The 26,366-nt window shown below is 32.7% G+C and overlaps 1 protein-coding gene across 1 annotated transcript in view; it reads left to right on the top strand.

The window, feature by feature from the left end:
• LOC127724331 (acid-sensing ion channel 2-like) overlaps nt 1–26,366 on the top strand; it is a 58,395-nt gene that overhangs the window by 9,134 nt on the left and 22,895 nt on the right. Inside the window, exons 5-11 of the mRNA XM_052231265.1 lie at nt 3,640–3,805; nt 10,598–10,689; nt 10,995–11,158; nt 13,988–14,053; nt 16,264–16,357; nt 20,005–20,068; nt 20,737–20,847. Coding sequence (XP_052087225.1) covers nt 3,640–3,805; nt 10,598–10,689; nt 10,995–11,158; nt 13,988–14,053; nt 16,264–16,357; nt 20,005–20,068; nt 20,737–20,847 — 757 coding nt within the window. The remainder of the gene's footprint in view (nt 1–3,639; nt 3,806–10,597; nt 10,690–10,994; nt 11,159–13,987; nt 14,054–16,263; nt 16,358–20,004; nt 20,069–20,736; nt 20,848–26,366) is intronic.

Below are 26,366 nucleotides of genomic sequence, written 5' to 3'. Positions count from 1 at the left end.
TTCGATTGGATAAGGTTTGCAAGGTTCTTATGATACGGCTTCAATGTATGATGCACTTTAAGCTTGATGAATGCCCAGTGATAGCTCAACTCACTCAACTCAAACTGGTATGCTGTTGATAACTCGTATTCTATATATTTACTTTGTATTTTTAAAGGTGTACTCTATTACTCTATATTTCTATTCTGTATGTTTTATTTGTACTCAATCTTGAGCTAAAAGAGAATTAATGCAGCTGTTTCAACAATAAACTTTTATTAACAAAATACAACAAGGCAAGCAAATCCAACAAGTGTAAAGTGGTATCAAAAATGTAGACGAAAATGTATCAAAAGTAAATGGGAAGTATAATTTAGAAATGTAAACTATTATCAAAAATAGAGAGGTATCAAGGATCAAATCTGAATAAATAGTTTTACTTTAGATAAACATAGATCAATCTAATAATTAAGCGTTTAGAACAGACCAGGTTAACTTACCAGCAGAGTGGAAAGCTTCACCATTACAGGCAGGAAACCCGTCTTTAGACAAATTTGAAAATGACCCGGCAATCGCAATATATCTATGCGAACGTTTATAAAATAAGGTATAATATGAAATTTGGAAGTACAACAACTAATTAATAAATAATAACATCTTACTCCTGAATAACTAAAAGACTTCAATTTTAGACGATCTTATCATAAATTAAATACCAAAGATAAGACTGAACATATGATAAAGTAATTAGTGAGGAGGTTATTAACCATTTCTCATGGAACATAACTCCGTTTTCCGAAAATATTTAACTGCATTTGTTTTTCCTTCAAATTTACCATAGACCTCAACACGACCACTACGGGCATTCGAAAATATCGGAAGGTATTTAATTCTCGATAAAATAAATTGGTCGATTTGAAGTTTAAATACATGAATTTATTGTGAACATTTAAAGATGTTCGCTACTCTTGTTTTTTTTATATTTTTTTGTCAAATATTCGGAATCCTCTAGTTTTATCCATGAAGCGCCAATAAAATATTTTGCCCGCTAACTTTACTTTTTGCCCTCATAATCTTATTACGTATATCTTAAAAAGACATTTTTGAAAACCATATAAAGTCCTTTTTTTTTTTCATAGTTTGTGAAAGAAAAAAAGGTGTAAATGTTAAATGTATGAAAAATCTAGAGATAATAATTTCCCGCCAAATTTTCAGTTGACTATATTGAAAAAAAAAGGACACGGACCTGTCATTTTTTCAACTTCTTAAGTTCCGTTATTTATAAACTATCAAGTTATCCCAGTCCGTTAAAAAGCATGTTAATTTAAAACAAAGGAGCAAACATGCCAAGTGTTATTTTACTACCACCTTTAATGATCCCATTAGTATGGAAGCAATCAAGTCTTAAGATGAATCCATACACTTATTTGTATAAGTAACGTTTATACTACTGTTGTTTAATTATTGCTTTGGGGAGTTTGAAATATAAACGTATCTGCTATAGTGTAGAACAAGACTGGAACTTTTGTGTCAAACAATTTCGATACATTTTGAGCTTCAAAGTAACAGCGATTTTTTTACCTTAGTTTGTTAAATATTTCATCGATGAAACTGGCCATTAAAAACGCCTTACCAATTTAAGGAGTTATCTCTATTGACCCAGGTCTTCCGCCTCAATCTATACCTGTGTTTTATGTTGTGTATTATACCGATTTTACAAAGGTAAGTGCATTTTTTGAATTGCCAATTCTTTTATAAATCTTTGTTATTTCATTGGTCCAGACTAATATAGGTGTATGTGGCATATAGTTGATGTTACAGATGAACACATATTATATGCTCTACTTGTCATTGCCACAATATCGAATATCTGTCTTACAGATGACCACAGGATATATTCAACTTGACTTACGCACAATATCGACCACTTTTCTATGATGGTGACACCCCAGAATACGACCTCTGAACAATTTGTGCTTGACAAAAGTGAAGCAGGAACTGCTGAACCTTCTGAAGCACTTGAGTTCACTCCATGTCTTGTTTGAAGTGGATGAAGCTTTTAACATATTCGAATGGTTATTGACTTTGGCATAGACATAAGACATCTGCAATTGTTTTATAACCTGATAAGACTCATTAACAACGTATTGTGGAAACTGCTGTCGAGTTCGAAGCACCTGAGTTTAGCTCCCACACGTCCGAGTTTTCATGGGTTTTCTATTGCTTAAGTTTTTGTATGTGTGTATGTGTTTTGTGAACTGTCTATTTGTGCATACAAAACCTCTAATAGTTTTAAAAGCCAGACTTGTGTTTCATCGACAGCTAAGGTAATCTATTCCTGGGGTAGAAAATCCATAGTATTCATATAAATTGAAAGTTTGTAAACAGTAAATTTATAAATATGACCAGATCCACGTCAACACGGAAGTGCTGACTACTGGGCTGTGTATACTCTCGGGGAGGAAACCTTTACCAGCAGTGGCATCGACCCAGTGGTTGGAAAACATTTCCAAAATCAGGCTTATATTTGGTTACACCAGAGGTGCGTTTCGTCTACAGATTACTCATCAGTCACGCCCGAATATAAAAAGTAAAAAGGCTAAATATAGTACGAAGTTTAAGTTCATTGCGGACCTACAATTAAGAAAGGTTTTTCCAAATACAACTAAGGTAATCTAACCCTTTGGTAGAACAAATCAATGATATTCCACGTCAACACGGAAGTGCTGACTACTTGGCTGGGGATATCCTCAGGGAGGAAACCTTTAGCAGCAGTGGCATCGACCCGCTGGTTTAAAAAAAACTCATAAATCAGGATTGTATTGTTTACACCAGACGCACGTTCTTGCTACAAAAGACCCATCAGTGACGCTCGAATCAAAAAAGTAAAAAAGATAAATATAGCATTGAGGACCCAAAATTAGGAAGGTTTTGTCAAACGCAGCTAAGGTAATATAAACCTGGGGTAGAACAATTTATTGTTTGTTTTTCTATCACAATGCTCTTATTGCCCCTATGTTTCTCTTTTGGGTCTTGGTTTGTAGAGAGGTCCAAGTAATGCATCTACAGCGATCATCAGCCTACCAACACTGATAGTGTGAGATCGAACCTCGCTCATGGAAAGTACGTTCGACTCTCATCTTAATTGACTAGGATTGCTAGTTTTCCTGCCCAATGTTAGCGGTACCTGAGGGCAAACAGGCTTTCTCACCCAGATAAAACACTTTTCGCCATGATAGAATCAAGAAAAGAAAAAGAAAAGTGAGTGATATGGGGCAAAATATTTTACCCTGTACCGTAGGAAAAAAACCTAAGGAGTCCGAACATCTGACAAAAATTCCTAAACCTGACCTGACTACATCCTTATTAAGAAGCTATACGATAAAAAGATATTGTATATTGTTAACATCATGACTTGAATGTAATATTGACAGACGTTCAGAACGATCAGATAATGTTTGCAGTAAAACTACGCTGATATACTGTTTAGCCAGTTTCGTGTTTCCTTGATTTATCTGTCAATCAAAATGTATGCTAGTTAAGCGCTGTAAATACAGAAGCAAACCATTTTAAACACAAAGATTTAAGAAACAGCCATAACGCAAATTTACTTTTATATTTATATACCTTCTTCTATAATAAAAGAATGTTTATCTGCAGATGTTTTAGATAATATTTGGAGAGGAAGCGAGAGATTCAGGCTGTCGGTGTTTGGATTGACTAATTTTTTTTCTCAAAAAGCAGAGACTATAATCAAAGACCTGTCTGCGGATTTTTCTGACTTTGTTATCTACTGCAATTTTGAGGGACGTCAGTGCAATAAAAGGTATTTTATTTTTCTTCTAGTTTTAGTTTTCTAACTGATGTCTAGCCTATGTCTAGATTATGTCTAGCCTATGTTCGTTTGTGATCCTAATGTTTTTACGAGATTTTGATTTTTATGTGCATATAAAGCAGTCTGTTTATATTATTGTAAACTCTACTTAAAGGTATACTATCCTAGTGGACCTGTTTATAGACATTACTTCGCATAATTTTGGGAACAGTTTTATTTCATTCTAAAAAAAAACATTTTTATAATGAAATACTTTCTTTTCCTTTAATCGTTTATTTTGTGGTGAGGGGTGTTGATTTATAGATGTTATATTTTCATTAAACGCCTTGATATTATTTATAAAAGAATTACCACTGGTTCAGAAATTGAACGAAATCATATTTTGGCCCCAAATAGCCAACAAAATAAGGAACAGTGTATTCCTTTTAGAATTAAATGGAAGATCCCATTGATAAGGAGAAATATCGTTGAGGCCTCCTGATCTTGAACAAGAAGATCAAACAGCATTACAAATCTACTTAATACCAAAATTGCAAAACAAACTTTGAGAGCACGTCATTTTTTTCTATTCACCATGGTATACTATGTCTTACATATGTATGAATTTGATTATGTTACCAAAATCTCATTTTGCGTAAGACTAATATCTTATTTGTAACACAGGTATGTCGACAATGACCATTTAACCTCAACTATATCAATGTTTATTATCAAAATGACATGACATTTCTCCACTAAAAGGTCGAGTTTATATAGCTTCCCTTAGTATGTGCTTGTGTAAGGGTTTTCGATGTTTGTTATACAACGGTTTAGTTTTAAACGCACTTATACATTGTTATATGACAATATCACTGAATTATCAAAATGAGATCTTTCAGCAGTATTTTAAAGAATTATTTTCCTATGTATCCGGGTGTTATTTCTTAATGAAATAGATCTTTAATCAGTCGAATTTGCCGTGTAAAGTAAATAAGATTGCTAAATTAAATTTTCTATTCCTTTAAAAAGGCTAAGGAAAGATGGGAAAACTATACCAACGCAGACATATAATATTTTTGTAATTCCAGCATACAGTTTTGTTGATTACTGAATGGTCGGTTTTATAAGAAATTATCCTACAAAATCTGTCATTTTCTCTGTACCCAATATACCCGTAATACTTATTTTAATATGGAATGGTCATTTTTATTCAATCTTACGCACCATGATTAACCTTTACCTCTTTACCTGCGTGTAGTATGTAAGAAAGTGAAACATTATTATGTATCAATCATTGTATATAAATAAAGGCAACAGTAGTATACTGGTGTTCAAAAGTCATAAATCGATTGAGAAAAAACAAATTCGGGTTACAAACTAAAACCGAGGGAAACAGTCATATGCGGGAATATGACAATGATGGTATTGAAAGGCAATTTTATAATTATAAGTGATGGCACATCAAGTTGAAATAATTAATGCATTACATTAATGTGTTTAAACATAGTGTTCTAATACTTAACTAGAGCCCTGAATCGAGGATGCAGGATACTTATAGTTTTCACTTTGTCCTACCTTATGTTTGTCTGTATGTCTTTCCGCCTGTCAATCAACACTATTGTAAACGAAAAAAAAAACCGTAGAAGTATGAATAGGATGTTTAAAACATTTCGTACAAATGTCATGCATAATATGATAATATGCATAATTATCTATTTTTTGTAAAAATTAGCAAATAGATTTTGGTAACAAAAAATATAATTTTTTTTTTATCCAGCCATGCTGAGTCTATGTGATCACTCCGGATGTCAAATGGTGCACAATTCTGAATTGACGACATATCATGAAACCACAGATGTGTTAATAACTTTCAGAAAGTAAAAACACCTTTGAATCATTCACTATAAATTTTTGGCATGTAATTTGTCCTTAAATAAAAAACATTGAGATCGAACAGCTACTAAACTTTAAATATACAGGTGAATATAGTTCATTTGTAAATAACAATTCCGAAAATATTGTTTTGTGAAAATTAGAAAAACGTTTTGCTATAAAATCACAAATTTTGAGAAACATCTTCCTGTGCTAGGATTGCAACGAAAATTGATATATTCATTTACGCACTATATGGTATTCCAAATCGATTCCCGGTGTCAAATTTTGCATTCAAAATTTACTTTTGCTAAACATTCACCGAGAAGGAGGTATGAGAAGAGCCTACATTTGGCCCCTGAAATTGAAAAATAGTATAATCACTCCAAATTTTTCAAAATTATAGAAAATTTTTGAGTTGTGGTCTGGAAGTGCAAACAAGTCATTTGTGGTGTCACTATGATGTCATGAACAAGCCGAAATGGAAATACTTTTCCTAAAATCGTAATTTAACAAATAGTTTTTGGACAAAATAGATTTGATGAAAGGCTTTAACGAAAAAGATATTTTACACACATTTACATATTTATTAATACATAGCAACAAAACATATTTTGGATATTGCCTTGGCTAATATTTAATGAGGCTATTTTTGCAGATTTGTACTGATTACAAGTTTTAATACCTAGTGAAAAAATGAAAGACACCATTCAAAACTATGTATACTGATATTTGACAGCGAATGTCTTGTGAAATCTGAAGAATGGTATTTGTTAGATTGCTGTTCCTTTTTGATTTTAGAATTCAAGAGGCCAAAAAAGTGAAATCTTAGTTCTTGTTAAAATAATTAAAAAACTATGAGACATATTATTTATATAAACGTATCATTTGATATTCCAAATTGGTTCCTTGTTTCAATAATGATTTGTCCTTTCAATTCTTTTAATGGCTACCAAAATACATTATATTCATAGTGTTCGGATTTAAATATTACTGTGTAAACACATATACATATTCCAAATAATTTCGTTGTGTCAAACTTACGAAAAATGTATACTCCATATACATTATTCCTTTGATTGCATCAGTATTGATTATTTGTGTCTGTACCTCACATATAATTGTGGAATCGGGGCCCTTCCCGACATTTCAGTTTCTAGGTTGTCATAATTTAAACAGATCAACCCCAGTTTTTGGTTGAGATTGTGTTGCTCAATCTTAAGATTTGTATGCAGTGCTTTATAAATATTTTTGTCTTTTCCTCGTCTATCGTTTCTGACACGGTACTGTCAGATTTTCTCGACCTAAAATATAAAAATAAATTATATAGAGCCTTCCTTTAGATGTCCAGAACAAGTGATAAATGGAATACTCTCATATGTCATACGTACGATTCGATATGGAATCCAAACATTTAACCGTTCTGAAAATATATACCCCTAAACTACATTATTTAATAGTACAAGTATTACTGTAGATTTGGAAGCCGTTTTTGTTAAATGCCCATAAAGCCAAGTGACCTGTTCGCATCACTGTCTGTCGTCCGTCATCGCCCGTCGTCGTCTGTTCATAACCTCTGAAACTACTAGGAATATTGGCACCAACTTGTCCGTAATAATTCTTGTAGTATCTAGTTAAAAAAAAAATGTCTTACATGGCCAAAAACAGAACGTAGGGATAAAATGCAACTGTTGTCTATTATCGTAAAAACCATTATAGATAGCTAATATCTAACTGGAGCAGAAATTATCAAAACTTTGAGCTACTTACTAAATATTTACCTCAAAAGAGACAGATGACTTCTTATAGGAGTTTTTGTCCCTGAATGACAAACTTTACTCACAAAAAATGCCTATTATCTGAGAAATTAAAAAAATAGAGTAAAAGAGAGGCGCAAGATACCAAAGGGACATTCAAACGCATAAGTCGAAACAAACTGACAACGCCATGGCTAAAAAAGAAACAGACAAACAGACAAACAACAGTACATAAAACACAGCATAGAATACTTAAGACTTAGCAACACGAACCCCACCAAAAAACTTGGGGTGATCTCAGGTGCTCCGTAAGGGTAAGCAGATCCTGCTCCACATGTGTTACCCATCGTGTTGCTCATGTTAGTACAAAAACTTTAACATTCAAAAGTTATAATCAAGTCGAAATATACAAATCATCTACGGACGAAATCGTCAGTCAACTTCTTACTGGAGTTTTTGTCCTTATATGACGATTTTTACCATTTTCTGCGTTCGGGCTTCTATCATGATAACTTCATTTGTATAATGGATATAGATACATTTTTGAAGAACGACCAGATCTACAAATAAGTCAAATTTTGATGAAATAGTTAGTAAACTCCTTATAAGAGTCATGACCCTTTAATGACGGTTTTGCTTTTGTTTCTCGATTTTACCTTTTATCTTGAAACCTATAATACAAGTAACCACAATAATTCAGTCCTTCCCCGTAATTGATATCTCCTACTTGCGAGGGCCTGAATTCCTAACACTCTAAAAACGCTTCACGAATCCTGGAATTTGATTGGTGCCCTGTAGAATAGGTGACCTATTAAAATTGGTAAAACCCGAGCTAATTCCGAATGATTGATTGACGATTTTTCATTGTCTACGCATTCAAGCGTTAATGTAGTAATCGTAGATGAGCGGAATGTGACGACTGAATTATTCGGATTATAATGCATGTAGTTACAGAAAAACTTTAAACAGCAATATTAATCAGCAAGACAAGAGCTACATATAAATAAAATTTTCTAAATCATTGGTCGACCCATCATATGAGTTATGGCCCTTGAATGACATTTTGATTTGTTTTTTTCGACTATAATCTTGAACACTATAATAGATAAATAGAAAGAAAAAAGCAAAACTGATCATCAATACAAGATCTATAAATATGGCAATATAGCCGAAATCGGTCATCAATTCCTTTGTTGAGTTATTGCCTTTGAATGACAATTTTTACCATTTTTTTCCGTTATTGCCTTTTATTTTGAAAACTATAATCGATAGATAGAAATGAAAGACAAAAATGGATCAACAGGACAAGATATATGAATTTGTAAATATGGATGAAATTGTCTGTCAACTCTTTATAGGAGTTATTACCATTTAATGAAAATGTTTTACCTAATTTTGCTTGCAAAAAACTTTTGTGAATAAAAAAACTGTAAACACCAAACATGACCAGTAAGACAAGATCTACAAATATATTAAATTAGCCAAATTATAAGTCGACTCCTTAAAGGAGGTATTGCCCTTAATTGACAATGTTTACCCCTTTTATTTTTTTGCGTTTTTGGCAAAAACTGTAGAAGAATATTAATTTTTGTCAGCTAATCTTCACCAACAAATAAATCAACAAAACTGACATTTTCAGTCTACTTCTTATTGGAGTTATTTCCCTTGAATGATAACGTTTACCAATTTATGTTTTTGGGGCAAAAGCTATAGAAGATAGAGAGAAACTGTAAATAGAAAAAAAAATGCAATACAAGATCAACAAATACGAGATTTTATTCATGAATTTAAAATGTATATAATAGTATAAAATGTTAGACAGTGGTCAATGTAGAAGATGTTCAAAGATATTGGTGAACGACACAGGCCTCCTATTTCTTTTTACAAATCTTCGAGAACAATTATTGAATCTGAATGGGAAGAACAATGAATATGTCGATTTCAAAGTACAAAGGTCATTAGTTTTTATCAAAGTTTAATAATTAATATATATTATGGGAAAGTAGTTTATTGTTTCGTGTTTCAATGATTTATTTATGTTTACAATATATTATTTCAACTACTTGATCAAAATATGGGAAAAAACATAGAGGTTGCCTGAAGCATACGAACTCTTTGTTAACATAGTACTGCTTAATTATTTGTATTGTTTACATGTAAACATACTGATCAATCTGAACTTGAATAAAGTAGTATACCAAATTAGTATGTAATTAATCCAGGTATGACTACATTGTGGGTCTGCTTCCTTCATTTAACTTCCGATCGCAAAATTTTTTTTTATAAAATTTCGTTAAGAAATACTTCAATTAATACTTACTAATACAATTGAGAATGGAAATGGGGAATGTGTCGAAGAGACAACAACCCGACCATAGAGCAGACAACAGCCGAAGGCCACCAATGGGTCTTCAATGCAGCGAGAAACTCCCGCACCCGGAGGCGTCCTTCAGCTGGCCCCTAAACAAATATGTTTACTTGTTCAGTGATAATGGACGTCATACTAAACTCCAAATTATACACAAGAAACTAAAATTAAAAATGATATAAGACTAACAAAGGCCAGAGGCTCCTGACTTGGGACAGGCGCAAAAATACGGCGGGGTTAAACATGTTTTTTGAGATCTCAACCCTCCCCCTATACCTCTAGCCAATGTAGAAAAAACAAACGTACAACAGTACGCACAGTAAAACTCAGTTTAAGAGAAGTCCAAGTCCGATGTCAGAATAGGAAACAAAAGAAAATAAACAAAATGACAATAATACATAAATAACAACAGACTACTAGCAGTTTTACTGTCTTTATACCACATGATGTTGTTTGTCTTTTGTCTTTTTAAAAATGTTTTTGTCTCGCTTCGTATTTGTTTTTCTTTGTTTGAATATATATGTACTATAAATATTTGTGTACACTTGTACACCTGTTTGTGTCTGAGATAATGAATACAATTCTTGACAGTAATTCGTCTTACGGTTAATTAAAAATAGATTGATCATGATAACCTACTGTACAATGTTACCGTTTAAAATTTCGCATTTTCAGATTACAATATGCCAGTACTACAACCCGGTGATGTGCGTTTTTTGCGCATGCCTTGAAAATTTTAGCTATGTAATTGCTCATACAGGGTGACCTTAAGTTTCATTTTATTGCAATATACTAATTTTACTTCAGTATGTTTGTTCCATTTGTTGACAAGTACTATGGCAAGTGTTACAGATTCCCATCAAAACCAATCATCACACAACGTGCAGGGCCACTCTTTGGTAAATAAAGTTTGTACTATATTTTGTATCCAAGGCAAATTTGTATTACATTTTCTAATCATGATTTACTTAACAATTCTTCTTCGTTTTTTTTAAAACTAAATTAAGTTAACTTGTATCCGAGTGCTTACATTTGTACGTACAAGCACTATCAACAAGATCTTAACAATTGTTTTCGTCTTCGATTTCTTTTATTTTTTACAATATATAAAATTTTGATATCAATAACTGAATTTTAAAGTCAATACATATTGGGTCGAGTTATTATCAAGAGCCTCTGATATATTTTATTTATATGTGTACAGCATTACAGTTGCTAATCAACGTAAATCAGAGTGATTATGTCCCATACATAACTTCAGAAGCTGGTATAAGGCTATCCATTCACGAACATGGTTCACAGCCTTTTTTGGAAAATAATGGATTTTCTGTGGCTACTGGATTTAGAACTGATGTTTCATTATTTAAGGTAAGAACAGTCACCGAAGGAAAAAAAAAAAAAAACGATTAAGTGCTGTCATGTACATGTCCTTTTTGCAGTTAATCTCTACCACCTACCTCCACCAAACCTACGAAATAAGTTGGCAAGAAATATTAGGCAATAGTTGTAGTTTACAAATTTTCAACCCGAGTAAAAGAAAACTGAAAGAATTGCATGAGAAGCTATTAGTGCATCGACAGGGTAAAGAATTCCAGCTTTGTATGCAAAACTCGCCATTCACTCAAATTGTAAAGATAGGGAATATGACACAATCAATTAATTTAAAGTTCAGATGAATTAAAGTTGAGACCGCGTAAACTTTTCTCTCGTAGGTGCACACCTGTTATATCGGTCAAACCATTCGTGATGGGGATCGTATAATTGTAAAGCATTTTTTCGATATCTGTCGTTCTTCCTCATAACCCTACTGCAACTATTTTCACTTTAATTGCGCATACAATAACGTCATTCGGGAAACGCACCGTCAGTGATGTCGTCATTTCTTTTTTTTACCATTATGACTTTATAATGATGTTTGCTCAAGGGGAGGAAAGCTGAGGTAGGTGGGCACGCTTTTGAGATATAAGCCATTGAAAATTTGGCGGGAAATGATTCTCTCCAGATTTTTCACATATTTAACATTGGCATCTGTTTTCTTTCAAAAACTATGAAAAAATAACAAGAATTTTATAAGATTTTCAAATATAGCTTTTAAAACTATATGTAACAAAAATGTGAAAAGAAAACAAGGGGTTTGCGGGCAAAATTTTAAATAGAACTTTCAGTATAATAAATTAAATATCACATATCTGAGAGGGTGATAGAGCAGATTGTTACCCCTCGAAAAGAAATTGTCAACCTTGGCTTCGCCTCAGTTGACAATGTTTTCTTGGTGTAACAATCTGCTCTATGACCCTCTCAGCTATGTGTTATTTGTACACTGTCTTCAAGAGCAAGGTCATACCTATTGTTGACTTTTATATAAAAAAGAAACAAACAGACATCAACTTGACGACAAACAATAAAATGAACAATTGTCCAAGATTATGGCGATACACTTTTAGCGTGTACATGTACACAAACATTTCCGCATTACATGTATCGTAATAATGTAAGAGGTTCCTAAAAGAGACAGGGTATCATTTTCATATACATTTGCTGTATACTGTTGTTCTGTTGAAATTTGTATCTAAATCATTAGTAAATATAACGACATTTTTATAGATTACAAAATATTAAAAAGAGTAATGAAATGAATAAGGAAAAAAAAAGTCACCACTATGACCAAACGATAAAAGATATACAAAAAACAAGCTAAAACTTTAAATGGAACAACACGAACTCTCCAAAAATCAGCATAGAATCGAGTGCTTTTGAAGGATAAGCAGTTCCTGCCTTATGGTGACATATATGATATTTTTATGATGTTAACATCTGATAACTTATATTTGGTGATTAGAAATATGCTAGGTAAATTTCTCCTGTCGACAACTTACACTTAACTAATTTCATAAACTATCAGTACATGTAATTTCCCTTAAGGAAATAAAAAAAAAAATTCGTACAATTTAAAACATATATCCTCAGAGGATTTTATGCAATTTTTGTGACTCTTTAAGCTGTTATTAGCCATGAAATGTTGAACAATTGAATGATTGTAACTTCAAAGAGATACAGGTTAAAACCAAACGGTAAAATCGATTTACATAGTGATATCCTCTTGAAAAAAGGTGAACAGAACATGTGTTAATTCAATCAGGACCTAATGTCTTGTTATGAAAACCTTCTAGCTTCTATTATTTTATGATTCATTGTAAACTGGGCAACGTTTTGACTTTTGTGGTAACTTTGTTCAAACCGGGAAAAGAGATTTTATCTGTCTTTTCAATGACTTATAATTCACAACTATTTCGGAAATATGGATAAAAAAGAGTCGGAAGATACCAAGAGACAATTCAAAACTGAAATATCGAGGGGAACTGACAACGCCTTGGCAAAAAACTAAAAATGACAAAAAAAGTTCAAAAAACATGTAAAACAGTACATAAAAAAATAAAGACTTGGTCACGAACCCCACCAAAAACTGGAGATCTCTCAGGTGCTCCGGAAGACTACGCCATTCCTGCTATATGAATATTAGTACACCGAAAGTAAAATTTGGTCATTTAGAAATAGCAAAATATAACGAAACCATATGCTTTGGGTACAAGAGAATTACCATGAATGTCGTGACAAAATGAAACCAACAGTAACCTTTGTAGACCGGCAGTGATTTTATTTTCTCTCTCTTGAGACTCACATATATAAGTTGATGCGAAATTATATTTCAACATTGTTTTTAATGACGACGATGGTACCGATGCTTATTTTTATCATTATCATTAGTGTTTGGTTATTATTGAAATCATTTTTCGCGTTATGCAATTTTTTTTTTAAAAATAATTGTATAGTCATTGATCTGTGCGAAAGAAAGCTGTCTTTTAAAATAAAATTATATAATTGCAATCTGTTTTTCTCTACAATGTAATGAGAATCTCGTTTGTGTTTCATTTTTGTAGTCATCCAATTACTGCAAGTTATACTTACATGCTTCCAACTTTCGGTTTGTTGAAGAAGTATACAATTCAACTAGCCGAAATCTAAAAAATAATCTATTATAAAAACAATATTGCTACGAGACAATCAATACTTACATCTCGAAGAAAGCAGGCAACATAATACAAAAGTTAAGAATGCAAACATTCAAAATTAAACGATTATCATTGCAAAATTGTCATGTGATAATTCTAACTACATCGACTAATTATGTTTTAAAAGAAGAGAATAGAAAGAATGTCTGGTACAACAGTGTGTGACACAAGTAACAAATTCAGTAACATCATTGTAAGTTATTTATGTAATGTCCTTTTGTTTACACATATACACTTTCATTGTCCTGAAAGATAAATGAATACATTACCCCGACAAAATTTAAGAGCTAAAAGTTTTCATTACCTCTAGAATATTTCTGTTTTGAACGGACATGGTAAGATCCAATAACTACCAGAAAGGCGTACATGTGGCCTAAACAATTAACCATGCCATACATCATTTTAAACTGGTATTCCCAATTACAAGTAAGAAAATGCGAAAACAAACAATATTGTTCGTGTCAGTTGTCAGCAAAATTGGATGTACTCTTAATATTTTGTTCTCACTTCGGATAAAGTCCACACGCCGCAAAGAAGTGACCAATATGACTTTGTAATATACTTCAGCATTTTTGATAAGATACATGACCACACATACAAATATACTGGCCAATATCCTTTGCAGTAAAATTTCAACATATAAACAAACTTCCAATCAATGATTAGTACCAGCAGAGGGCATATTAGTCACACCGCAATGATGTTATTGCTTGAGAAATGTGTTGAACCCTTTTGATTTTGTTATTGTCTGTTTTAATGAATATCATGACAGTTCAGGTAAAATTCATCAAAGGTAAGTTAAACGAATTATTTGTACATAAAAATATCACTTTATAAAATCCGTGCATCCGAAGCGCCTTTTTACATTTACCTTTATCAGGTAGCCACACCCCCTAAAATGTAATATTGATGTAACAGAATTAGAAAAAAAAAAACATCTGATAATATACATACAGTGATATATACGTCAATTAGACAGTATCTCAAAAGAACAGAAGACGAAATTTCATTTTAATAATACGTGTTGTTTTATATCTACGATGTTTCATTAAGCATATTTATAAAAGATACATATACAAAAAAAAAAAAAACTTTCTAGTTATAAAAATGGTGTTGATGTGAATAATACTGTAGAAAATACTAAAATTTCTGCGTTTTCTAGAATCAAATGCCCGATACTAGTTTTACTATATTTAAAGCACTCTTTGAATTTCTATTGCAAGAACAGTTATTTGTCAGAATGAACGTGTCAAGGAAGTTTTTTGAGGAAGAAATACTGAAAATAACACAATATAAACACATCATATTTGTTTTGCGTTCATTATTTTGTACATAAATTAGGCTATTAGTTTTCTCGTTTGAATTGTTTTACATTTCATTTCGGGGACTTTTATAACTGATTATGCGGTATGGCTTTTGTATTGTTGAAGGCCGTACGGTGACCTATAGTTGCGAATTTCTGTGTCATTTGATCTCTTGTGGAGTGTTGTCTCATTGGCAATCATACCACATCTTCTTATTTTTATACATGGTGTTTTTATATTGTTTGATCTTTACCATGTGTCAATTGAACAACGTGCTTCAACTTTATGTATATAATATAACATACCCTGAGAATAAAACAGGGGTATAGACATATGGTCGCAACGGTAGTAACACTATTGCTAATGGGGCGTCTGTTTGGCTGTGCGGTATGTATTAATTCGAATTACCTCCGGTTGGAATGAGAACGTTCAATCAAAGGCTTCGTATAGGGTGATCGCCGCGCTATCTGCACGTTAATAAAGAACCCTTGCAACAACTCTCTGTGGGGATAATAGGTAGTCAATTGCAAGCATTTCTGTCCCTTTCTAAGATACCCTTCTTTACCAGTAGCAGTAAAAATTGTCTTCCCTTCATCTCAGTCATGCCAACTTACAGAACCTACATTATTATTGAATTGTTCTCGTCTTAAATATGCATTTGATAATTGCAACTGAACATTAAGCAAGCTACAATCAAACAATTGATCATCTGTAACACGTGTCTACTTTAACAATAAAAAATTGTAAAAGTTTTCATCATAAGTTTTGAACTGTAAAATGTACTACTAAATATAAAATTGGAATCTGTTGAGGTGTTGCATGTATCATACACAACTTATCACTTAACACCGAGTCTCAGTTAGGTATTATGCAATTTCCTTTATTTCAACTCATGTGTTTGTTTGTGTTATACAAAGTTTAACATATCTGTATACTGTCTTTATATGTTTATCTTTCCAATAAAAAGTACGGAATTTTACGTGCTGTTTGACGACAAAATAAAAGAAAATTTAATAACTCTAATATAAAAATCCTTTTGAAGTGTTCAGACAAGAATTGTTTATTCTTTAATTCTATGACGTATTTATCTTGTATGTAGGCCTGTTTCGAGGATTGTGTCGAAAGGAATATAAAAGAAAAGTGCCAATGTCTGCAGAGCATGTTTACTGAGACGACTATCTGTGCAAATTACGGTATGGATCGTAAATGAAAAAAAATATGTAAATGTAATCAGTTAAGAAACTCACTCCAAGAATGATTTAAAATTTTAGTTTTGCAATTCATAGCATTGAAATAAGAAATATTCGAATCTTGGATGATTATTGATTGCTTAACATCTAGTGGCAAATATTTCATGCATGTTCATGACGATTGAACCTTGAAAATATCTTTCCTATTTGTTTATCTTTTATATATAAACTTTACAAATGTTGACCTTTTCCAAACAATGTTCATTTTGTTTTGTTGATCTTTTTATCGTGAATATAAAAATATATTCTTTTGTTGAGGCATATGATATAAGATTTCATATCGGATGTATTTCATTTGGCTTCCGTCATTGTAAACTTTTCACTTTTTGAACTTCTATTTGAGAACCCCGAACCACTTAAAAGAATCAATATATTAAACTGTTATTTTTCTCCATTGTTGAAACATATGATAAAAAGATCATAACATGTCATTTTTCATATCAGATGTATTATCATCCCTCAGGAATAAAACTGTAAATAATTTAATCTATAGTTGAAAGTGATGCTACCTTTATATGTGTCGTGCATAACATTGTACCCCGGCAATAAAAACTAAAAGATAAATAAATACACAATGATAATTCGTCTCCCAATGAAGAACAAAAATCAGCTATATAAGCTCGCGATTATAACCACCCAAGAGGGTAATTTTTGCGTTCTATAAAAACTTATTCAGACAATTAAAATGAACTACACATATATAGTTATGTCCAGAAACGCCCATTTTCTTAAAAGATACGAGGATTTTGTCTAAAAGTTCGCATATTTCACTTATAAAATTCAAACATTTTATGTTCGAAGAGAAACCTGTTATTGTACAGGGCAATGTCCTCATCAATGAGCGTAAATAGCATACAATTCTCGATGCACTGTCTTAAACTTTGTAGAGCTTGTTAAATATTTTAAAGATTTGCCGACTGTGACATACAAGAAGCAAGGCATCATTCGGTTAATTTGAAAACCAGTAACTCAAACAAAAAGGTTGCTGGAAGACTAAATATACAAAATGGCTTCCTGAAAGTTTTCCTAGCTTCGTATATAAAGTAATAAACATGACATATTGCGTTGTGGTTTCTCAAGAAAGAATGAGGAAACGTGTTGCCGAACAAAAAGGGTAACTGTCTTCTTGACACATTTCTAAAAAAGTTTTGAACCAAAACTCGGATATATATGTGTTTTGCCTGTTCACAATAAGGTCGATGCAATATACGTGGAGGAAACTCGAAGAGGAAATGCATTGGCTTTTAAAGCGGAAAACGGATCGGTAGCGAATTAAGGAACGCAATGTTCTATTTAACAGAACACGTCATGGTAACATTTTATATGTCCAGTTATTAAATTGAATATGGGTCACCAAATTTCACGAGTTTTAATCTCGGCTGCAATCTACTGTAAATTCAGAAATTTTCGCGTTCATTTATTATTGCGATTTTGTCATTTTAGACTAAAATGCGATTATAATTTTTGCGATATAGAGGAAAATCCTGTTTAATTCATATACAAAAATTTCAAAATACGAGTTTAAATTATTGCGATTATAACCCTGTCGCATTTTTCGCTATAATAAAAACATCGCAATAATTTCTGAATTTACAGTATAAACCAAAGTTAGCTATCTATGGAACAACGAATACAAGAGCATGAACAAACGGGTGCTATTCAAGGAATTCAGTGCAAGTATTCCATGTATTCGTCTACTACAACATACGTTCTGTCTATTGAGAATGTTTCGTGTCCCATTCCGTCGATGTAAATTGTTTCGTACAATGTCAGAGGATTTAATCCGACTTCTTAAGCTTCCACCTGAGGCTCTTGTCAAGTGAAGATGTTCAGTGTCCAGTTTCATCCTTTGAGAAGTCTGTGTCACGTTTCGTCAAAGGCAAAGTTCTACCTAGATGCTATCCATGTAGTAACCCAGTCAACACAACGAAGTCATGATTTCATAAAGTAGAATCATACACTTCTGCTTTGTCATGTACTGTTTACAATTCGACCTGATTATAACTTTTAATAAACGTTTTGATTGGTTCATTCAAATTTTTTACCGTACACCATCTGGTTCACGAACTCAGGGCTTATACAAACTAAGTGTAAATAAAACATTTTGAGGACATTCAACAATAAAAAGCCTTGTAATTGCGAGACTTGGTTATAATGAAACCAGTTTGTTGCGTATCATGCTCGCAAACATTCAAATGCAACGGAACGTGTATAGCTGTTAAATTTTGATAATTGTGAATACTTTAATTTCTGTTAAAGTTAACGGTACATAATTCAAAGACAAAGAGACCTAACTTGATCCAGTATCTTGAAAAAAATAGAATGAAACTTTCCCCTCAAGCAATCGTTTATAGGCAAATTAAGAACCCATCCATATTGAAACATTATGTCCTTCTAATTAGCCTGAAACCGGAACTTTGAACATTATCTCTGGGAATCATAGGGAAAAACCATCCTTCATGTGTCAATATAACACCAGTTACTGACTCAATTGACTTTTGTTTTTTATATATTATCTAAAAACGCGTAAACACATTGTCACATTTGTTTCTTTTTGTTTGTTTTTCACGTTTTGCCTTTTCGTGACTTTGTTCTGTTTCGTCTATAGGCTTTAGCGGCTTATCCAAAAACACGGGATTCAGCATGGAAATCATACCATTTGTTAGTTATACAACTGGGTTATTTCCGCTGCTAGTGAACTATTTTCCCTCGAGGTTTTACCCACCCAATAGCTAGTTATATAGTGATTTGGAACAGGCATGATTTTTATGACTAATTTGGTCTGTAAATGTCCAAGTAAAATTTACGTATTTCTTTTTAAGAACAAAGGTCGCAACTGCATTAGGTAAAGTTGATCTTAAGTAGTTTAGAGTTTTATGTTTAGCCTTCACCTTTATTTTGATGTCTTGTCTTTATATTGTTTTTCTTTTTACTAGGGGGAGTGGTTAGTGCTTTTAAACATTTTAATGGTTTCTTCTTTAGTATACTTAATAAAGGAAACAAAACATTTGCTGTTCGCATGGATCTTGCAAAGTTACCCAAAAAAAAGCTTGAAAATGACTGCGGTAGTTGCTCTATCCAATTTCAGATATATTTCTTTCGTTGATAATTGTGATATCGACGACATTTCTTATGTTCAATGAAGCTGTTAAACGAATTGAAACGACTAAATTCCGCAGAACTATTAAATTATTTGAGTTTACAGAACATGCAATGTAATTTCCATTGTATTGTGACACATACATATACACTTCTATAAAAATAAGAAGATGCGGTATGATTGGCAAAGGGACAGTTAACCACCAGAAACCAAATGACGTAGGTCTTAATAATTTATGTTCTTTTCGAAGTTGCCAATGTCGGCTTTGTGATTGGTATGGCTTTTTTGGTTCACTGTTTTTTTTTTTGTTTTTTTTTTGGCAAGGTGTTAGATTTTCCTTTCTATGCACATTTGTACTTGATAATTAATTTACATGAAATGTTTAAAAAATAATTGAGCTGAGCTTTAAATTGAAAGACTAGAGTATCTAAAAGAATAAATATATTAATTTAGCTTCTCTTAAAATGAAAAAGACATTGGTTTTTTGTAGCCACCGCCTGCATATTAGCTGTTCGTAGAAACGTGACCGGATGTAATTGCAACACTCCGTGCAGGTAAGTAAGAGATTTTCTACCAAATGTTACCATCAATGTCAATCAATCAAAGGATATTATTATTTTACCTTTAAATATGCATGTTTAATTGAAAGCTGTTCTTTTAATCCTACTTGTTTAATCCGATTTTTTTAATTACTAATGTATCTTGTTGGATAAATATTTTCTTTTATATATTTACTTTTCTCTATTTCTTAGCACATGTATACTTTTCCCGACCTGTTCATGTATTTTATTATTTACATGTGGTTTGTATGATTTCAGTTGATTATGATGTCACATTTTCTTGCTTTCCTCTGATTTTGTGATTTCGACGTCAAGAAAAAAGGCGACGAAGCCATCTTATCGCAGATCATTGAAAAAACGATAAAGTTTGCCCTACGTATCGTCAAAAAATGATTTGAGAAATAAATTCTACCACCGAATTTTGTGTTATTCGATATTCCTCCACTATCGACTGTTAAATTATAAATATGTAAATTTGAAAATTTTATTATCTCCAATGGAAAAATATAGTATATCACTCGATGAGTTGGTATAATCTACATTGATGTGCAGGACAATAGGGAGTGACAAACACACGACGTCCTTTCTAAGTGTTTTTCGTGTTGCGGATATTCCTACTTATCTTTTGTTGTTACAAATTAATCCTATTTTTTATATTGTAGTGAAAAACAGCACATCAAAACAATTCATACAAGTAGGTGGCCAGCTAAAAACTATGAAGGTTTACTTGACAAAATATTGAAAAGCAAAGGACTCTCACTTTCAAATACAAGGTAACGTTTATTTTAATATATCACCAAAAAAGTTTTTTTTTTTTACTGAAATGAAACTTGTTATCAGCAAAAATCTCTCAAGGCAATACTAATAGGACACGCAAGGTTTTGAATATCGTATCAAATAGAACACTTACTTCCTATGAAGGATGGAATACATAATAACATATATTACTAGAAGCAATGTTTAAACATCATTTTGCCAAATGTGGAGTAGGGTTTGCTTACCCTTCCGGAGTATCTAAGATCACCCATGATTTTTTTGGTGGGGTTCGTATTGCTCAGTCGATAGTTTTTTTTATGTGGTGTTTTGTCTATTCATCATTTTTCTTTTGTTTTTGCCATGGCATTGTCGGTTACCTTTCTTTCGTCTTGTGAATGTTTAATGTCGCTTCTGTTTTTATACTTTTTTCCGTTAACTCCGGTTTATTTATACTCATTATATATACTCACTTTTTATTTTTTTTATTATACAACAAATACTATGTAACTGAATATTGTGACCTGCATCTAGAATTAGCAAATGCATTGCAGTATTTGAACGGCGGCTTTGTGAAAAATTGTGCACATCCTGCTACAAGCATGAAATTTGGTATAGACCTTCCTCAACTATTACTCTTTTATATCAGATAGGGAGGCATTTGAAAAAAAATTCTCACTTCCGGCAAAATACAAAATGACGGACATCATACTTAAATCAGCCCAATATCGATGGCTAGTATGTGAAAAGGTGTTATTATCAAGCTACTGTCATAATATTTGGTACAAACCTTTGTTGTATACTACCTTTGGATATATTATATAGATTAGATGTCGTCAAAAACCCTTTTTCCGGTAAAATAGAACATGGCGGACATTGTACTAAAATAAGCTTAATTTTAGGGAGGGTAATTGAAATGTGTTTTAAAGTATTGCTTCTAGCATTATATTGTGCAGGAACCTTTCTTTGGTGCTTCTCATGGATACAATTTATAGGACATATGTCTTTAAAACCCCTACTTCCGGTGATATCCAATATGGCGGACATAGAAATATCAAATTTTTATTTTAATATTAAATGTTTTTCAAAATGTAAAGAAAATGTTTTTTTTTGTGCTGGTCATTTAATTTTTGGCTTTAAGTCATCCTCAAAACCACTAATTCTATTCAACTGTAAATGTTTTAATACAAAGTTAACACTTCAGGTAAAAAAACCAATAGGGCGTAAATTTCAAAGATGAGTCTTCAATCCATATCTTCGGTGTAGAGTTTTGGATAGATTGATTAAAACAAAATAAAATCACTTAAGTACCAAAACATCTTTTGAATTACTAATCTATGGCCGCAAATACATGTTTATTCACAATCGGAGAGCTGATTTTCCACATTTACAAAGACCGTGATATTGTTTTTTTACATCCAATGTTCAAGATCCTGATAAGATGAAGAGGCCTCACAAAGAGTTGTCCAAAAGGGTTCCCATGGATTATATTTTTCCCTTCGCCATTCATAAACGTCTGGACTAGTTAGCATTGAAACCAATTCAAAGCTTTTTACTCATTCAAACCCGCCATGGTATATTGCACGTTTTACATGCTGAAAAAGACTAGACCGAGTCGTGGGAATAGCCTCAATAAGTCTTTCCTCTTCCAAAAACACATGTTTTCTTGCTTCGTTAACCCCATCTGATAAATTTGTTCGATATTACAACAAAACCACGTATCGTTTTATCAATGACATTATCAAATCCATATCTGGTGATGTTGGCTGATCAATCATCATTCTAAATGATAAAGTCACATCTTCAAATGCCATCCATGTCACCCACGCAGTTCCTTTTCCAGCAAACGTGTAATCTCTTAATGCCTAGTGCATTTGAAAGGTCATGGATATATATATATATATCTAAAGCTTGTCACTTCCATATGCAAACCAAAGTTCGTCTGCTCCTATGTCACGGAATAGCGAAACAGCAATGACAACAACATCAGTATCGACTGTTCGAGTCATGACTCAGTTAAGTCTGTGTTTCACTGCATCAGACACATGCATCTTGATTTTAGTGTCAGTCTTTTCATGTGAACATGGTGCTAAACTTGAAACATAATCATGTGGTGGATAACATAGAACATCCTCAGCATTTGTTGCTACAACTACCTTTTTCTCAAAATCTATTGAGCAATCTGCTGTGAATGAAAATTAAAAAGTTCTTTCTTATTGTCGTCATCTCTCAGAAAACTTTGTCAATTTTGAGGAATTTGTTTTGACCCTGGAGTCGCCTGTGTGTTCCCTTTCCCCTAAATGTAGCTCTTTCTTCTTGTAGCAGCCTGTAAACTACCGGTACTGTCTATGTACGCATCCGAGACTACATCCACTGTTGTTACAGTTTCAAGGTGTTTCATAACGAGTATGCTGATAGGGTATTATGTCCTTACCTCAAAAAATACCTTAAAACTGTTACAGGAGTGGTTGAAGTCTTGGATGCGTATGGTAGTTGTAGCAACAAATGCTCAAGATATTCTATCTTATCCACCACGTGAAGTATTTCGAGTTTAGGACCATGTTCGCATTAAGAGGCTGACACTAGAATCGTGGTGCATGTGTTTGATGCAATGAAACACGAATTAAAACGAGTCATGATTCGAACAGTTGTTATTGATAATGCTGTCATTACTATTTTGCTATTCCGTGACATAGGGGTATACGAACTATGGATTGGGTTTGGGAGGGCAAAAAGCTTTGGATAAATATCTATTAATGACCTTTCAAATGCACTAGGCAATGAGTGATCACACAGACTTATTGTGATCCATGCCTTAACCGGTTGTGATACGGTTCTATGTTCGCTTGAAAAGGAAAAAAGACTGGGTGGGAGACATTGATGGCATTTGAAGATGTGACTTTAAAATAAGGAATGATAACTGATCAGCCTAAATCACCGGGGTTTAACTGTAAGATCGCACAAACTTATCAGATGGGGTTAACATGGTTAACGAAGCAAGAAAATAACTTTTTGCGCAAAAGGGAAAGCTAATTGAGGCTATTCCCTCAATTTGGTCTAGTCTTTTCCAGCATATTAAACGTGCAATATACTAAGGCAGGTGTTTAGGGGGACGTGCTTGGAATTGGCTCTTATGCTACCCAGTCCAGGCGCTAATGGATGGCGAAGGGACAAAGAGGATCACTTTAAAAAAAACTGTTTCTGAGGCCTCATCATTTTGTCAGAAGCTTGTACATTGTGGATGTAAGAAAGGATGCCGTGGTCGTTGTTAATGTGGAAAATCGGGTCTCCCGTGCACTGCTTTGTGTGCATGTAGTAGTGACTGTGAATAAATATGTATTTTTGGCCACATAGTAGTAATTTTAAAAATGTTTTAGTACTTTTATTAGTGATTTTATTTTGTTTTAATCAATCTATCCAAAACTCTACATAGAAGATATGGATTGAGGACTCATCTTTGATATTTTTTTACCGGAAGTGTTAACTTTGTATTCAAACATTTACAACAGAATAGAATAAGTGGTTTTGATAATAACTTAAAGCCAAAAGTTTAAGGACCAGCACAAAAAAAACCATTTTCTTTACATTTTGAAAAAAGTTGAATATTAAAGTAAAAATTTGATATTTCTATGTCCGCCATTTTGGATATTACCGCAAGTAAGTGTTTTAAAGACATATGTCTTATACATTGCATCCATGAGAAGCACAAAAGAAAGGTTCCTGCACAATGTAATGATAGTAGCAATACGTTAAAACACATTTCAATTACCTCCCTAAAAAATAAGCTTATTCTAGTAGAATGTCCGCCATGTTGGATTTTACAAAAAGTAGGGTTTTTGAAGACATCTAATCTATATAATATATCCAAGAGTAGTACACAACAAAGGTGTGTACAAAATATTATGATAGTAGCATGATAATAACACCTTTTCACATACTAGCCATCGATATTGGGCTGATTTAGGTATGATGTCCGCCATTCTGAATTTTACCGGAAGTGAGACATTTTTTTCAAATACCTTCCTATCTGAAATAAAAGAGTAATAGTTGAGGAAGGTCTATGCCAAATTTCATGCATGTAGCAGGATGTGCACAATTCATGTGAAATATGCTTGTAGCCGCTGCACTATATATGTTATGATGCTTTGAAAGGAATAATAATCTCGATTCAATTTTTAATGCATTTTATTTAAAAGCTTACTTTTCTTGCAACTATTTAGCTTACCTTTCCGAAGGAAATGTGAGCTTTTGTCATCACTGGGCGTCCGTCGTCGTCCGTCTGGTGTAAACTATTTCAAACATCTTCTCCTCTGAAACTACAGATGGGTGCAGTCCTAACCTGTACAGCAAGTTAACTTGATAACCAGTCATTTGGACTGGTCAAAGTTAACCTGTGACAGGATTTAGGACTGCTCTGACCAGTCCTAGGACCACAATCTAGTTAACTTGAAAAGCGGACTTGGTCCTAGGACTGTTTTTATGTCTGCCGCTATTGATATAAGTTAACTTCAAAACCAGTTCTGCCATAAGTTAACACAAGTTAACTTTGATTTTGACAACTCCGATCGAACCAGACCTGATCTCAAGTTAACTTTTGGTCTGGTCTGCTCAACACTAAGTTAACATGTAACCAGGGCCGCTCTACATCAACAATAATATTTTTAATATTTTTTAATGTCTTTGTTTCTTGGTATTAACATAGAAAAATAAAGTCAATTTAATACTTCTGTGATATAAACAAGATTAAATACATATAGCTCCGTGTTGAAGGCCGTATTTTGACCTATAATGGTTAACTTTTATAAATTTTGACTTGGATGGGGAGTTGTCTCATTGGCACTCATTCTTATATCTATTTGTAAATAAAGTACGCATAAAACTTTGCTTATTTATATACAAATTTATTCGTGATCTGCCTTTCTATATATTAAAAAAACGATAATGGTTACAATGCTAACGAGCTTAATATATATTCCAATACATATAAAATTCTTTAAATCGTATTAACCATATTTGAAGTCATATTTGCACTTTATAATGTAAATCTATATAGCCGCATAGTAATTCAGAAATATTTTTAAGTCGAGATAGAAGGTATAATACAAATGACAGCAATATTGGAACACAACAACTACAAAATTTTACCCGCATAAATTTAGAGTGCCAGCATGTCCTCCTTGTGTTCAATATATATTGATACGTAACAAAATTTCAGTAGTTTTGATACCCCAGGCTGACTCGTATAGTAAAAATTATTTGATCGTATCAACCAAAACTTACCATATTTGCACTTTAGCATGTAAATCTATATAGTCAAATAATAATTCAGTAATATTTTATGTCAGGATGTATTGTATAATACAAATGACAGCAATATTGGAACATAATGTGAATACAAAATTTTGTCCGTATAAATCTAGATGGCCAGCATGTCCTCTTTTTAATCAAAATATTGTCTCGCAACAAAATTTCAGTAGTTTTGATACCTCAGGCTGACTCCTATAACAAAAAAAATTGACTGCATCAACCAAAACTGACT

Source organism: Mytilus californianus, unplaced genomic scaffold (assembly GCF_021869535.1).
Source record: "Mytilus californianus isolate M0D057914Y unplaced genomic scaffold, xbMytCali1.0.p SCAF_14, whole genome shotgun sequence".
NCBI lineage: Eukaryota > Metazoa > Mollusca > Bivalvia > Mytilida > Mytilidae > Mytilus > Mytilus californianus.
The sequence above is the reverse complement of the archived record's forward strand: the minus strand, read 5'-3'. Positions and strand labels throughout refer to the sequence as shown.